Below are 15,000 nucleotides of genomic sequence, written 5' to 3' on the forward strand. Positions count from 1 at the left end.
TATACACGTACATACACAGGCTGTCTTTCTCACGCGTTCTGAAACTACTTTAAAAGATGCACATCCTAATGCAAATGAAGTTTCGATTTCATATAATTTTCACTTATACAAAAACAATAACGTAACAGAAGATTTGAAATATTTCAAAGACTTGATTGAATGTATCATTTTATTACTAATTTCATTATCATCATCAGTATCGTTTCCAAAATTATTATTTTTTCATTATCATAATTATCACCATTATCAATTATTATTTTCGGACGTGTTCACACTTGCACACACACACACACCTATAAGCACATACATCTAATGATACAAATAATAAGGGACTCCAGACAGAAGTATGCAGGGATAAAGACTCAAAGACGATGCACTGGAGAATTTGAGAGTGAAGTGTGATAGGCACTCACGGTTAAGGGTATAATAGGGTAGGAACACTAAGGGTGATGGCATGATTGAGGGAAAGGGTAAGAATCTAATCCAGCGCGCATGATTAGGATACATCGCGGAGGGTAAAAATCGCCAAGAATGGTCGTGAGAGATTGCTTGCGTAGAGTAAAGAAAGGGAGAGTGGAGCGGGAGACGAGGGCGAGGCGGAAAAGTGCGCGAGTATGAAAGCCTTACGAGCTTTGGAAGGGCGAGGCGAAAGTTGATAACGAAAGCTAAGGCAGGTGGTGAAGCCCATCACCCTCCCACTCCTACCGCGGCTCCTCCTCCTCCTTCTCTTTCTCTTCCTCTTCCTCCTCCTCATCCTCCTCTTCCTCCGTCCCCGCTATATCCTCCTCCTCCTCCTCCTCCTCCTCCTCCTCCTCCTCCTCCTCCTCCTCCTCCTCCTCCTCCTCCTCCTCCTCCTCCTCCTCCTGCCCCTCCTCCCCCTCCTCCTCTTCCTCCTCCTTTTCCACCTCCTCACCCTTCTCCTTTTCCACCTCCTCACCCTTCTCCTCATCCCTCCCTCCCTCCCTCCTTCCCTCCCTCCCTCCCTCCTTCTCTCCCTCTCTCCCTCCCCTCCACCCCCCCCTCCAACTCCAACTCTACGGGATATTTCCACCGTCTCTGAACTGAACAGTTTTTAATTTTGTTTCGTTTATTCGTTTCGAGAAACGTTTTATGTAAAATCCTTTTCTACAATGTCTAATTATGGCAAGCTCCAAATGCGATGAGATTCTAAGTTATATAACAGATGAAGATAATAAGTATTACATGTTTTTATCGCGGGATTATTTAGTTGTATGTTATAAAATGTATTAATGAACCGTTCTTGAGAAAATGAATTAACTACTAAAATGTGGGTTTCAAACTACAAACCACGTGACTATAGTAGAGGATGTATGGGCGAACGTAGTCACACGTACGGCCATGTATGGTCATGTTGGAACGTGTAGAGCTGAAATGGAAAACAAAATCTAAGGTATTTATGTTCACTATCAGCTACATTTCGCTTATCAACTTCCCAAGATGACTCCCGATAAAAAGTGACGTTGGAATCCGTTTCGTGTTTTTGGCTAAATTTGTGTAGTATTGAAGGTAGGTGATGCAATGGGTGAAGCTGAACACTCCCAAGTTTTGAAAAGCGACCGCGTGTGAAATGAACAATGGTACAGTCCGCCTCTGGAGAGCATGAGTTCACCCTCACGGTGTCTCTCTTGCAACTGTACTGCAAGTGAGTTCGTCCCGAGCTCTAGTGGCCAGGGTGCGCCATATGTTGCCAGAGAAAATAACTGAATCCTTTAAGGTGGAAAGCAGCCTGACTGCATTAGTAGGAATGTCAGAATTACATTAGTAAATCTTGGGAATCCTCATTTCGACACCAGAGGGACACGTCGAGATGACCTGTAGTAAATTGCAGCCCCCACTCTATGAATGAAGAAGCCCCGCCCCCAGAGCGGCGCGCGCATGTGACGTCATGCGCAAGCTAGGTTTAAATACATGACAGAGACACAGCTCAAGTCACAACAAGCCTATTCGATAGTGAGTCTAGACAGCACTGAGGGAGGAATATTGTGAAGCCAAATTCTGAGTGGCTCACTGTGTTGTGTATTTAATGAAAAAGTATATTATAAGTGAAATCGTAGAAATGAGTGCCTATGACAATATGTGTGTTCGCGCCAACACATCTCTGGTTGCACATGTGTGTTCGAGAAATGTGTCTACCTCAAATTACAGAAACAAATCTTTGCTACGGAAATCTATTGGTAAGTACAATTATATAGTAGTCGTAATATCAGATCACAATTTGCTGTTCATTTCGCAGATATACGAAGCGGTGCGATGTCTTGAAGTCACTCTCTATTCATTTTAGGAAAACATGCTTCTTGCTCGGGAAAGCCTCAGATTGTCTTGCTTTTTAGTGTTTTGATGTTGAAATGCATTCAGTAAGGTGTATAATATGTATAGATATATATACTTGCATGTATGTATGTATGTATTTATGTATCAATATACTTGTCTACGTATACATGTATGTAAATTCATAAATACAAACATTAGGCATGTATCAGCAAATAATGATCGCAAAAGGAAGACCATCGCATCAAAAAGCCAACAGAAATCCATAAATCGAAGTGAGTGACGAAAAGCGAGTGTGCGATGTTGCCTATAAACGTTTCTCTGTGAGGGACAGGTATGAGCAAGGCGGAGTCAGGGCGGCCGGCACATGTCATACGTAGATAACAGACGCCTCATCTCAATCGCTCTCTTGCTGTAGTTAAGTGTCTGTGGCATAATCTTGTTTATTTATTTTATTCACGTTTGTAGATGCATGAAGGATGAATATGTTGTTATTGTCATTTATACAAGTGACGTCTCAGCTGCAGGCAGGGAAAAAAACAGACAGGGATAGCACTTCCTTCCTGTACATTCTTGGAGATACACATGGCACAGGAAAACACTCATGCGGGGTTAACGTAATTGCGTTAGTCATGAAGAGCTCGATATTTAAATGAGATTTGGGTGTATATCTTAAGTAATTAAGTCATTAGATAAAACAGGAACACATAAGCGAAGGAGTTTAGGCAAGGAACGGAACAGCCTTCACGTGGAACGCGAATTGTTCCATCGCACACGACAATGTTCCACTACATTAACTTCTTACGGCTAATATTCCCTCGAAATTAAATACTTGCAAACTCAGTTTTATACGTGTGACATAAAAGAGAGAAAGAAAAGCTTTTCCTTCTTTATTTTCCCCGAAGTTCTGCCTTAGAGATAAGGTGTGTGGAATTAAGCCACATCAGATTGTATACTTCGGGACGTCTTATCAATCAAACGTTTTAGTCTCTCTCTCTCTCTCTCTCTCTCTCTCTCTCTCTCTCTCTCTCTCTCTCTCTCTCTCTCTCTCTCTCTCTCTCTCTCTCTCTCTCTCTCGTCTTGCGAGGAGGTCGATATGCAGGCCAGAGCCCAGAGATTAATGACATGTGCCGAAGATGAAATGGGATGACAAAGATGGGTGAGACGCCCTTGCATTGTGCTCTTCAGTTATGATGAGAGAGAGAGAGAGAGAGAGAGAGAGAGAGAGAGAGAGAGAGAGAGAGAGAGAGAGAGAGAGAGAGAGAGAGAGAGAGAGAGAGAATCTTCTGGCCCGTCAGAAACGTCCCCATGTAGATACCAGACTTAAACACTGATGGGAGAAAACTGTGCAGGACACGTAATTTGTCTTAAGTGGAGAGACGCTTTTGAACGTCTATCTAGAGTCTCCGAGCGGGCATGCTGGACTGGAGAGAAAAATGGAGTTGTATGTGCGGTTATGTTTTGTATGTACATAGTTGAAGCGCATAGGCGTTTTATACGCGAAAATAATGACTAAACTTAACGCATGGTCTCCAGTAGTCTGTAATAATAACCTGTATCAAAATTCTTGATTGACAGACTCTAACGTAGTTATTATACTCACAGAGTAACCCTTTTTTACTATTTTTTTTAATCTTTCCCTTTTTTATGCCCGACCCTCCATTGTAGCTTTTGCGGCCCATATATTTAACATTTTTAGTCAAGGTGACCTGCCTGACTGCTGTTCTGGTGTATGCATGGTGTCGGAGAGAAACGGGGGACGAGACAACACATACACAAGGTGGTACTTCTGACCGCTGTCTGACGCAATTACGTTCTCATTATCTCATGCCTTGCGCGGTTATATCATCTCTCAGTGTGGGCATTGCGGTCGAGGGTGAGTGCGGTGGCGCTCTTCATGCCTAATTGTGTGCATTGGTATCGGAGTGATTGTTGCAAATTGTTATTACGGGTTTGGAAGAGGACAAAGAATGATGTTTGTGTGCATTTTGGTGGCTAGCTGAGAGAGAGAGCACACACACACACACACACACACACACACACACACACACACACACACACACACACACACACACACACACACACACACACACACACACACACACACGCACACGCACACACGCACACCAGTGTCCACCCGTCAAACGCAAAACCGAAAAATGCGCGCAAGTATAAGTGATCAACACACCAGATATAATTCCATCAGGGATCAGAGTTTTATTATCTGGGAATGCGCTCGTTAAAACCACCCAATTTCCTCTCGCGGCCAATAATTCAAACAGTTCACCCTTCAATTTCGAGCGTCCATCGCCCCATTGTGATAGGGTCCGGCCTCCGCTGCGAAAACCCACGTGATTTCGGGTCGGAAATGCACCGCCAATGCATAAATTACTTAAGGAGATAATGTAGACCAGATGACGCAATCGGGTTTCAGAAGGAACAGTGGTGTTATGTTGAGGGGAACCCGGTGAGCATCCACCCCACCCCACCCCCCCTCCTCCCCTCCCTCTCCACCCCAACCCCACTCCTCCCGTCCCAACTCATCTCCCAGCCTCACCCCGCCCACCCTCCTCTTCTCCTGTCCCTCTTCCCTCCCCCTCCTCCCGACTCTCGCTATCCTCCTCCTCTCCCTTCCCCTCCCCTCCTCTCCCTTCCCCTCCCCTCCTCCTCCTCTTCTGCTCTCCTCTCGGCTCGCACTATGACCGAAAAAATACTATGAGCGTGTGGATGTGTGCGTGCGTTTGTGTGTTTTCTTTTATCTCTCTTTCTCCTATCATCTGTAACATCATGGATATATATATATGCTGAATATAATAGATACAATATGTTCGGAATATATATTGTAATATGTATACACGTATATCAACTCGCACTAACACAGACATTAAGCGTAAGAGCTAATATGCAAAATACCCACACAGACACACACACATACGCACGTACACACGCGCGGGCACATTCTTCCAGACAGCAAATGAGCGAGAGCGTGTCGGAAGGGCACTCAAGGGTAAGGCGCTGTTAGAGAAGGGTAGAAGGGCAAAGGAGGGCATCTGGGCATTTCTGGCATTACCGGTCACCAAGTCGGAACAGAGTGGGAGGAGTTTAGCGGCCGGAGGAGTCTGTTTGCTCTCTTCTCACGCCGCGTTGTGAGGATGTATGCGTGTGTCATTGCGTGTCGTTGTGTGCATGCCTGCGTACGTGTGTGTTGGCATGCATGTTTGTGTTTTTGTACGTGTGTTTGCGTGCACGTCTGCTCGCGCGTGTATGCATGTAAGACAAAGAAGTTTCATGTAACATTGATAATTATTCCTCATACAGCACGTGCGCTCATCTTCCTAAGCATAGTATAGCTGCAAACCTCAAAAGTGCAACTTAAATGCCCATAATAAAAAGAAATTAGTCATGAAGGCTTCCTGTAACAGCTCGGACGGTCAGACCCCAATACTCTAAGTTCGGGACAGCTTAAACTGATGTTTCGAGCCAAGATAACTTATAACTCCGCTCTGACTCATTCTTGGTACCGTCTGCCACGCTACCTTCCCGTGGGATCTTGCACTCTGCTGCTGTCTGTCTGTTTATTCACTTTGATTTGATTTTGCCTTCATATTTGTTTCTTTCTTTCTTTTTCTTCTTCTTCTTCTTCTTCTTCTTCTTCTTCTTCTTCTTCTTCTTCTTCTTCTTCTTCTTCTTCTTCTTCTTCTTCTTCTTCTTCTTCTTCTTCTTCTTCTTCTTCTTCTTCTTCTTCTTCTTCTTCTTCTTCTTCTTCTTCTTCTTCTTCTTCTTCTTCTTCTTCTTCTTCTTCTTCTTCTTCTTCTTCTTCTTCTTCTTCTTCTTCTTCTTCTTCTTCTTCTTCTTCTTCTTCTTCTTCTTCTTCTTCTTCTTCTTCTTCTTCTTCTTCTTCTTCTTCTTCTTCTTCTTCTTCTTCTTCTTCTTCTTCTTCTTCTTCTTCTTCTTCTTCTTCTTCTTCTTCTTCTTCTTCTTCTTCTTCTTCTTCTTCTTCTTCTTCTTCTTCTTCTTCTTCTTCTTCTTCTTCTTCTTCTTCTTCTTCTTCTTCTTCTTCTTCTTCTTCTTCTTCTTCTTCTTCTTCTTCTTCTTCTTCTTCTTCTTCTTCTTCTTCTTCTTCTTCTTCTTCTTCTTCTTCTTCTTCTTCTTCTTCTTCTTCTTCTTCTTCTTCTTCTTCTTCTTCTTCTTCTTCTTCTTCTTCTTCTTCTTCTTCTTCTTCTTCTTCTTCTTCTTCTTCTTCTTCTTCTTCTTCTTCTTCTTCTTCTTCTTCTTCTTCTTCTTCTTCTTCTTCTTCTTCTTCTTCTTCTTCTTCTTCTTCTTCTTCTTCTTCTTCTTCTTCTTCTTCTTCTTCTTCTTCTTCTTCTTCTTCTTCTTCTTCTTCTTCTTCTTCTTCTTCTTCTTCTTCTTCTTCTTCTTCTTCTTCTTCTTCTTCTTCTTCTTCTTCTTCTTCTTCTTCTTCTTCTTCTTCTTCTTCTTCTTCTTCTTCTTCTTCTTCTTCTTCTTCTTCTTCTTCTTCTTCTTCTTCTTCTTCTTCTTCTTCTTCTTCTTCTTCTTCTTCTTCTTCTTCTTCTTCTTCTTCTTCTTCTTCTTCTTCTTCTTCTTCTTCTTCTTCTTCTTCTTCTTCTTCTTCTTCTTCTTCTTCTTCTTCTTCTTCTTCTTCTTCTTCTTCTTCTTCTTCTTCTTCTTCTTCTTCTTCTTCTTCTTCTTCTTCTTCTTCTTCTTCTTCTTCTTCTTCTTCTTCTTCTTCTTCTTCTTCATCTTGTAGTTAGATTTATTTTATACGTAGCTGACCTATATGTTATTATGATAACACATTAAAAATGCGTAAAGCTTAATGCTGTTGAGTACTTTTATTTCTTTCTCTAAACAAGTGGAAAGGGACGCTTAAGCCAGACATGATTTTGTTACCTGAGCCTTTTCTATATCATATAATCTGGCGACCAGTAATAATAAAGGCGGATTTCTATCTCACCCCCCCCCCCCTTGAGGGCGCTCCACCTGCATCTGTTATTACAGTAGTGTACTGATACCGTTTCCAGCGAGACAAACATCGTCCCGAAAGCAAAGGACTAAAGCAACCTTGTCTTGCAGGTTGGGCTCGAGTGTGGCTCCTATTGCTGCTTGTGGTGAGTCCAGTATCAGCCAACCCCGTCAGAAGCAGAAGGACCTCACACCACAGAGCGTCAGCAGCAGCAGCAGCAGCAGCGGCAGCGGCGGCAGCAGAAGCAGCAGTAGAATCCGCAGACACTGCCCTGGGGGTGGAGCTCTTGCTTGAAGTGCAGAAAGCCGTAGAACAGTCTTCCCAGCACACCCTAAGATCCGCGGACGAGCAGCTCCTCCAGTTCTTAGGAACAGCAGAAGTAGGAGCAGCAGCAGACAAACCACGATGGAGGACCAACCTGACGACGCGGGAAGCAGCAGGTCCCGCCGCTCCACCGCCCACTGGTCGAAGCCATGCACCAACCTGATGCATGTCTCCAGCAACACTCAGCAAACGCTCAGCTACGAGATACTCCTTGCGGTGGCCAAGGCGATCAGCTACATGGGCCAGTTCAAGAACAACTTTGTAAGTAGACGCACAGATCTCACTATCAGTCCTATCAGTCAGTCATCAGTCTTATTAAATTTTTGGAATTGCTTTGAGATGGCAGTATTTTCAAATTAATCATTTGCACTACGGGGAGAGTAATCACAATCCTTAATGAGTTGTTAATGAGATGTTGACCGTCGGAAGCACATCTTGGCCCTCGCCGCCGCCTCCATCCGGAAGTATAGCGCAGATATCTCGTCAGCGTGACTCATCCCGCGGTCGGAAATGTGATAACACTTGATATCGGCGGCCCCGTGTCTTGTTGTCCTGTCTGAGACGCAGAGATAGCGGCTCGCTCGGCCCCTGCCACAGCTTTTCAACGGGTTATTGAGGCAGCTGGAAAAATAGATTTATCAATACACGCTGAGACACGCAGAACCCATAGGCACGCGCGCACACACGCACACGCCAGAACACGTTGCCTTTCCGATCAGCGTGTAACGGTGACGACGCCGAGAGTCCGTCTAAAGTATTTCTGTGTTGTACTAATGATAAGATAAACATGCGTTCTCTGCATGCCGTCGCGATAAGGGATTATTCTTTAGCACACGTTATGTACAAATTTAGGATGCCTCGGTAGGTGTGAAATGATATGGCCCGAGATTTGAATGTAGTGCGGGAAGTCAGAGGAAGTAAATAATCTCCCTATTTCCATACATGCATAACTTAGACCTATTCATTCGCTATTATTCCTCCTTATTCCAGACGAGTCACTTCCTTCTATCTTGTTATATCCGTTCTATATCTGTCTATAGATTTCCTTACATTCTATGTAATGTTAGTTTAAGTGCAAATGCTTTCAATCACAAGGTAGGTTCAGAAATAAAGACAAAACAGATCCGAAATTCCCCAGCTATTATTTTCAAAAAGCTTACCAAACCTTAGCCCAAAGCTACAGCTGTTTCTCTAAAGATAAAACCTCCACATGATGGAAAAGAATTAGGCCTTTCTTAGAACTATCGAATATTCATAGTCCCATTTCACTTGGTTCGTTGTCGTGCCCAGTTCTCTTTTATTCATATATTTGAGAACCTCTTTTGTTGTTATTCTCTCCCTTTTTGGGTGGGTGGGCGTTATGTATGGATAAGTTCGTGATATCTGGTGTATGTTTAGGGCCTTAGGAAGAAATGGTAGTATCACACAGGAGCAATCTCCCTCTCTTCTCTCTTTCTCTATCTGTCTATCTGTCTACCTGTCTGTCAGTCAGTCTGTCTATTTATCTCGTCTTATTCTCTGTCTTCTCTCCCTCTTTCTTCCTCTTTTCTTCCCACTCTTTCTCCAGTCTCCCTTATTCTCTCTCTCCCTCTCCTTTCCCATCACTCACACCCCCAACGCTTAGTCATGAATTGAATACTTTTGGTCACGTAAAAATCCTATAGTTTACTCTAGGTGAATCACAGGACACTTAAGATACAAATGGCCGCGCAACCTAAGATATATCTCAAGAAATTTAAGAAATAATGATAAGCAGGTGAGATGAAAACTTCCGAACAAAATTCTACATCTATTCTTATCGCTGTCTCATATTTATAGCCTCACCTTCATCCTAAAAAAAAGTATAACCCTAAAGTTCATTCGTGATAACGCAGAATTTTCGAGAATCTTGCGTACCTTATGTCACTTTCTAAAATTGAATTCAACTAATCAGTTACGTCATATAAAAATTGCGTCATCCGTACGTCATAGAAACGGTGAGCCAATCCAGTCCCCGAATTGCCGAAGTGGGAGGGGCTAAGACCAGGTGTAGACATAGGTAAGGAATGTAAACAATGCTGTGATGTCATCGTTTTGTCGATGTTTATACGGTTATCAGATGACATTTCCAGCCGGATAAATGATTAGATGAGAGAACAGGATGATAGATAATGACCATGTTATTCAACGGTAGAGCCGACGTAATCAGTGTTTCCAGCGTTATAATAGGACTTTAACCGAAGCTAATTGCCGGCTGTACAGCCTTTGAATGAAGCTGTGAAAAGTGTGTTTCCTTCCTGAGGGAAATTCTCCTTTCCGTCTTCTTCCGATCCGAGATTGTGTCCCGTGATCCCTAATGAGAAAATATTCGCTAATGCTAAGAATTCAATTACACTAACAAAGAAAAAACAGCTGACGTAGGGGTACATAAGGTGTACATAACTAAAAGAATCCGGATTAGCCCCATAGAGCACAAAATTCATCACTGCTATGTTCTTCCTCCCCCCCCCCCCCCCCCCACCGCCCTTTCCCACCCCCTCCGCATGCCATAAGCTGGAGAGTTTCCGGAGATTGTGGTCCGGCCGCTTCCCTCCCCCTCCCCCCGTGGCTCTCCTCCTGTGGGTCCCCAGCAGAGTTACTGGTCCCAGGTTCTACCACGCCTCCTTATTTCTTTCTGTCTCGCTCTCTCTCTCTCTCTGTCTCTGTTTCTTTCGCTTTCGAAAAGTCCCTTCTTCTCAAGCCGTTTTCTTGGGAGGAATGCTCCACGTGCGCTTGCTCGCCCTCCGCCAGCCTGTGGACCTGCTGTAAGCGTACGCGACTGTCGGTTATATGATGTGCGAATGTCTATAATTACATAGCTATTGTATAGAATTCGTTTCGGCATGTTTATATACAATATATCCTACTGTTTCCGGAGGGCGAGAGAATCCGTGAGTTATGACGTCATGCGGCCGCCGAGGCGGATATACTTCTCGCCAGGCGAAAGTCGGCCGTCAGGTGTCACGCCATAAGGTCGGGGTTTCCTCTGGCTGCAGAAATGAGTCACGTGACCGCGAGGCGAGAAAAGCTTTCGAGATTCTCAGAAAAAGCAGAGAAGAACGTAGAATTTACTTTTTTTTTATACGATGATGAATCAAAAACGACGAGAGGTGAGACTCGAGAGCGCAGGTATCAGGATTCGCGAAGGAAAAGGAGGAGGAGGAGGCGGCGGGGGCGCGAGGCCCTCGAGGGTCCCGCGCACTCGTGGCCGCGCTCGCCTGTTGGCCGAGCTGACAACGGTGTAACCACACTCGCACATGGGAATTCCCAATATTTTTACTGTATCCCTATAACAGGCGCGATATGTACAGTTCCCTCAAAGCACTGCAATATTGACTCGGCGAAAGCAAGGACGCGCTTTGATTTCTTGATTTCCCCTCTTCGTGTGTAATTTTAGTGAGGGTGATCGACCAAGGTGGAAGGTTCAGAAGGTGTCATACTTTAGGGTTTAGGTCAGCATGAGGAGCGTGAGAGTAGCGTGAGGTCCGTCTGGGGAAGGGAAGGGCAGCGCGAGGACGAGGGTGAGCGTGAGAGTGAGGACAGGGAAAGGAGAAACAAAGATATGGAGAGAAAGGCAAGAGAGAAGAGAGGGAAAATAGGAGGGAACGGGAGGGAAGGTGGGTGGGTCTTTGCTGTAGCGCCATCATGTCACGGACCAATAGACGCCCACTTTGGAAAATCCCGACGAAGGTGATCTTTATACGTCATCTTACCCACTCACGGACGCCCCTTCGCCAGGCACCGCGTCGGCGTGACACAGCAAGCAGGCGAGCTCCTCTGGAAGTCCTGCTGCGAGGTCCTTAACCCCCCACTCACCCACCATCCCCACCCCTTCCCTCTCTCCCTCCTTCCCTCCTTCCCTCCTTCCCTCCTTCCTACAGAAAAGACCTCCCGTACACCGTTAACGGGAAAGGAGGACGCGATCTTGCGAGTGTCATGTTGGGTTGGTGACAGACAGACGCTCACGACCGGAAGTTGCTTACAGAGCCGGGGAATTTCCGAAGCGATCATTGTTGCATCACCGGACCAACGTCGACCGGCAGACCTGGCTCCACACGCCTCTCTGTACACACACGCACACGCACACACTCGTTCGTTTACTGATTAACTCACTCGCACACTCTCACACACTCACTAGCTCACTCACACACACACACTTACACACTCATGGCCCAGCCTGTGTTTTCGCCGCCGCTAACACACGCGTGCGAATCACTTTTGCAAATAACACGCGGTTGAGTTTATCTTAACCATTACCGCCTGCAGTGCAAAGTTCGCCACCCATACCTCCGTCTCCGAGCATCTCTAATGGCACTGATGGATGAGAGGGCCGAGTCATATGCAAATGCGCTATTTGTTTTAGTTAACATGTTATTAAACGGCGAGAATACATTATCCTCTGACAATGCACACTCGCTACCAGACCGCGGATCGCCTGGCAGATATTTCATTGCCTGTTCATCACTGCTATTCGAGATCCTAAACTCTTCATCCCGAGTGCTGTCTTGGAGTCGCGGAGGCACAATCTTGAGGAGTGGGCACGCCTCCCCAGCACGCACCCTGTCTTCATGCCCATTACCGAGTCTTCTTCCTAGATCTCCCAAAAACCTGTTTTTTATTTTTGGATCGGACCTTTCGTAATCTAAGTAACATAGATCTGTTGCTATGGAATACCCAACGCTCGTGCTGGTAATAGAGGGGGGAATCTCCTTGTGTTAAGAAGGATTTTTTTTCTCCCGTGCTTTCGTTTTTTTCTGTCGCTGAAAAATCTAGGGTATGTTTTCGCCGCGTTTGAGTCCAGAAGGAGGTTGCACTGGTGGGGGACAGGCGGGGTGGGGGTGGTGGGGGTAGATAGTGGGAGGTAAGCACCGGGGGAAAGAGGGAGGGAGGGAAGGGCCGGGGGTGAAGACTCGCTCACCTCTGCCCTCTTATCAAGTACCACGCGCCCTCAGCTCATGCCGAAATTATCTTAACTGATAATGAACGTAGGTCTTGTGAGTGAACCCGGCCATTTTTAATGCGTTCAAGGTGAAGAACGGGACATTTTGCCAGATCCGTTTTTACTGTTTGCACACGTTTTTATGATGTTTAATTTCATAACTACGCACCCTGTTACTAAAAATGCATTGAACAAGAGTAAAACAATATTCTTGTAATCCTGTTACCAGTAACTGTAAAAAAAAACTTTACGTCAGATTTGTGCATTATGACAACCTCGTCTTGCCCTGACCTTTAGGGCATGGGCCATATGCCCTTGGACGTGCGTGAGGCCTTGCTCGCCATATGGCAAGAAATTGCCATGGGGACTCACGCCTGCACGACAGAGAGGGAGAGGGGGCTAAGGGGGGGCGGGAAGGGGGAGAACTCGTTTTGACAGAAAGGGTAGTTTACATGGCAAGTTGTGACAGATGGAGTTGTCATATGGTCTTGCTCTGCCACCTGTGTGCGCGTGCATGTCTCTGTGTGCGTGTACGTCCGTCCGTGCTTGCTTACATGTACATGTGCGTGGGTGCGTGCGTGCGTCGGTAAGGAATCGCGGGCGAAGGATCCGCGCGGCGACGGAGCTTCTCGCTTGACCAAAACAGCGGCGAGTCGGCCACGTGATGATGCGACCTGTTGCCCTGCCCCCGTACCCGGCGGCGGCGGAGGCTCGCCTGGCATGTGACCCATCTGCCGCAGCCGCCGCCGCGCCGCAGGCTGCCTCCCGCGTCCCAGACGCGCTCTCTCCTTTAATCCAGTAGAGGTTTTCTCGATGATCTCTCAGGGTAGAGTACGACGGGAAAGAAAAGGGAAGCGGTAAAATCAGAGGTGGAGGAGGAAGAGGAGGAGGAGAAGTGGTCGCGGAAAGAGAAAAGGAGAGAATTGTAAAGGAAAAAAAAGGGGGAAGAAGGAGGCAAGGGTAGGAGGGAAAAAAGAGTTAGGGAAGGAAGGAAGAGAGGAAGGGACGCGAGTGGCAGAAAGCGTCTCCCATTCTCTGGTTCCCGCGGCGTGTCGTCTGTATGAGCCCAGGATCGCATTTCCCGTCGTAGGTGGGACGGAGAGCTCATATGCCCGGCAAGATTGCTTGTCGGAGCTGACTTGTTGCTTCACTCAATACCTCGCCTTCGTAAAAATTCAATCGTCTTTTTCACATTTCTATTAAGTTTCAGATAATTCTTTAGCTTTGTGGTACGTGGGTTGAAGTTGATATGTTCATTTATTTATATATCTCTTAATTTATTTAATTATGCATTGCTCGTTCCTCGCGGAATTGTGATCTCCCGGTCGTCGAAAATAGATTGTGATTGCGAAATGTATATGTGGGACTCGATTACGAAATGGATATGCGTGAAATAAGTAATGGGATTTCTTGTCCTCTCTGAGTATTGTGTTAAGATCATCCAATTACCATTATGTAAAGCTATTCTGATCGTCCAGAGAGTAATATAATGCTCTCCCCGTATTTTGCAAATAGCTGCCTTTGAGAAACCCATCTGAATATGATTCCCTTGCAAACGAAAACTCCGCTGAAGCTATATGAACGACCTCGATGAGCGAGGCGCCGTCAATGAAACTGACCCTAATGTTTCTTGCTTTTTCCGCCGCAGAGTAGAGACGTGTTGCAAATGGGCTGGGAGGAGCTCAGGGACGTCCACACCGACGGCATCGCCGTGCACTTCATCAAGTCGATCCCGGCGATCAACAAAGCCGCCCTGGACTTCGACGAGCAGCTGCAGGAGGCCTACGAGATGATGCAGCGCCTCGCCGTGGGCATCGAACAGGTCACGCTCGACCAGGCTCTGTACCAGGGCTCGTTCCTGCAGCAGTTCCGCATCATAGAGAACCACATCGTGTCCATCCTGTGCCAGCTGCACTATGCCATGGCACACCGCAACCTGTCGCCTAGCGTCTCCGTCACGAAGGAGATCATGGGCGAAGAGTACCGGGACCTCGAGGGGGAGTCGAGCAGGAATATGCGGGACGCCGTCATCGTCAGGGAGTACGACGCGGCTCTCATGCACCTGAAGGAGGTCTTCTCGGAATTCGATAAGGAAACACCCTGAAGCCTCCCCTTTTACTTCTCGCGTACCTCTCCTCTTTCATTTTTAAACGTATTTTTTCTCGCTCTGTTTTCACTTCTCTTTCATAAGTAACCTCAGCCAGCCAACGGATTTCGCTCCGATGGTAACCAGAAGAGAAAAAAGAAGAAAATAATCAACGGATTTCATAATTTTTCGGCTTCCCTTTGTAGGGAAATCGGAGGAATAGAAATCTGCGAGATACTTTGCCGTCACAAAATTTTAGTTTAAGGATTTGGTTTCTACAGGCTTCTTCTGTGTCGCCAACTTACAGTATTGTTAAAACAAAGACAAATTTTTATGTCAGACGGTCTGATCTGCTGTAAA

The 15,000-nt window shown here is 45.9% G+C and overlaps 1 protein-coding gene across 3 annotated transcripts in view; it reads left to right on the plus strand.

Moving 5' to 3' along the window:
- LOC125044184 overlaps positions 1-15,000 on the plus strand; it is a 25,269-nt gene that overhangs the window by 9,438 nt on the left and 831 nt on the right. The window contains exons 1-3 of one of the 3 annotated variants that reach the window (XM_047640658.1): positions 1,930-2,195; positions 7,384-7,858; positions 14,203-15,000. The exon at positions 14,203-15,000 is cut by the window's right edge and continues 831 nt beyond it. In XM_047640658.1, the coding sequence (XP_047496614.1) occupies positions 7,679-7,858; positions 14,203-14,658 (636 nt within the window). In that variant the 5' untranslated portion in view covers positions 1,930-2,195; positions 7,384-7,678 and the 3' untranslated portion in view covers positions 14,659-15,000. Of the gene's footprint in view, positions 1-1,927; positions 2,196-7,383; positions 7,859-14,202 lie in introns of those variants that run through there. The other 2 variants (XM_047640659.1, XM_047640660.1) reach the window with 2 other exon arrangements.

Source organism: Penaeus chinensis, chromosome 35 (genome assembly GCF_019202785.1).
Source record: "Penaeus chinensis breed Huanghai No. 1 chromosome 35, ASM1920278v2, whole genome shotgun sequence".
Taxonomy (NCBI): Eukaryota; Metazoa; Arthropoda; class Malacostraca; order Decapoda; family Penaeidae; genus Penaeus; species Penaeus chinensis.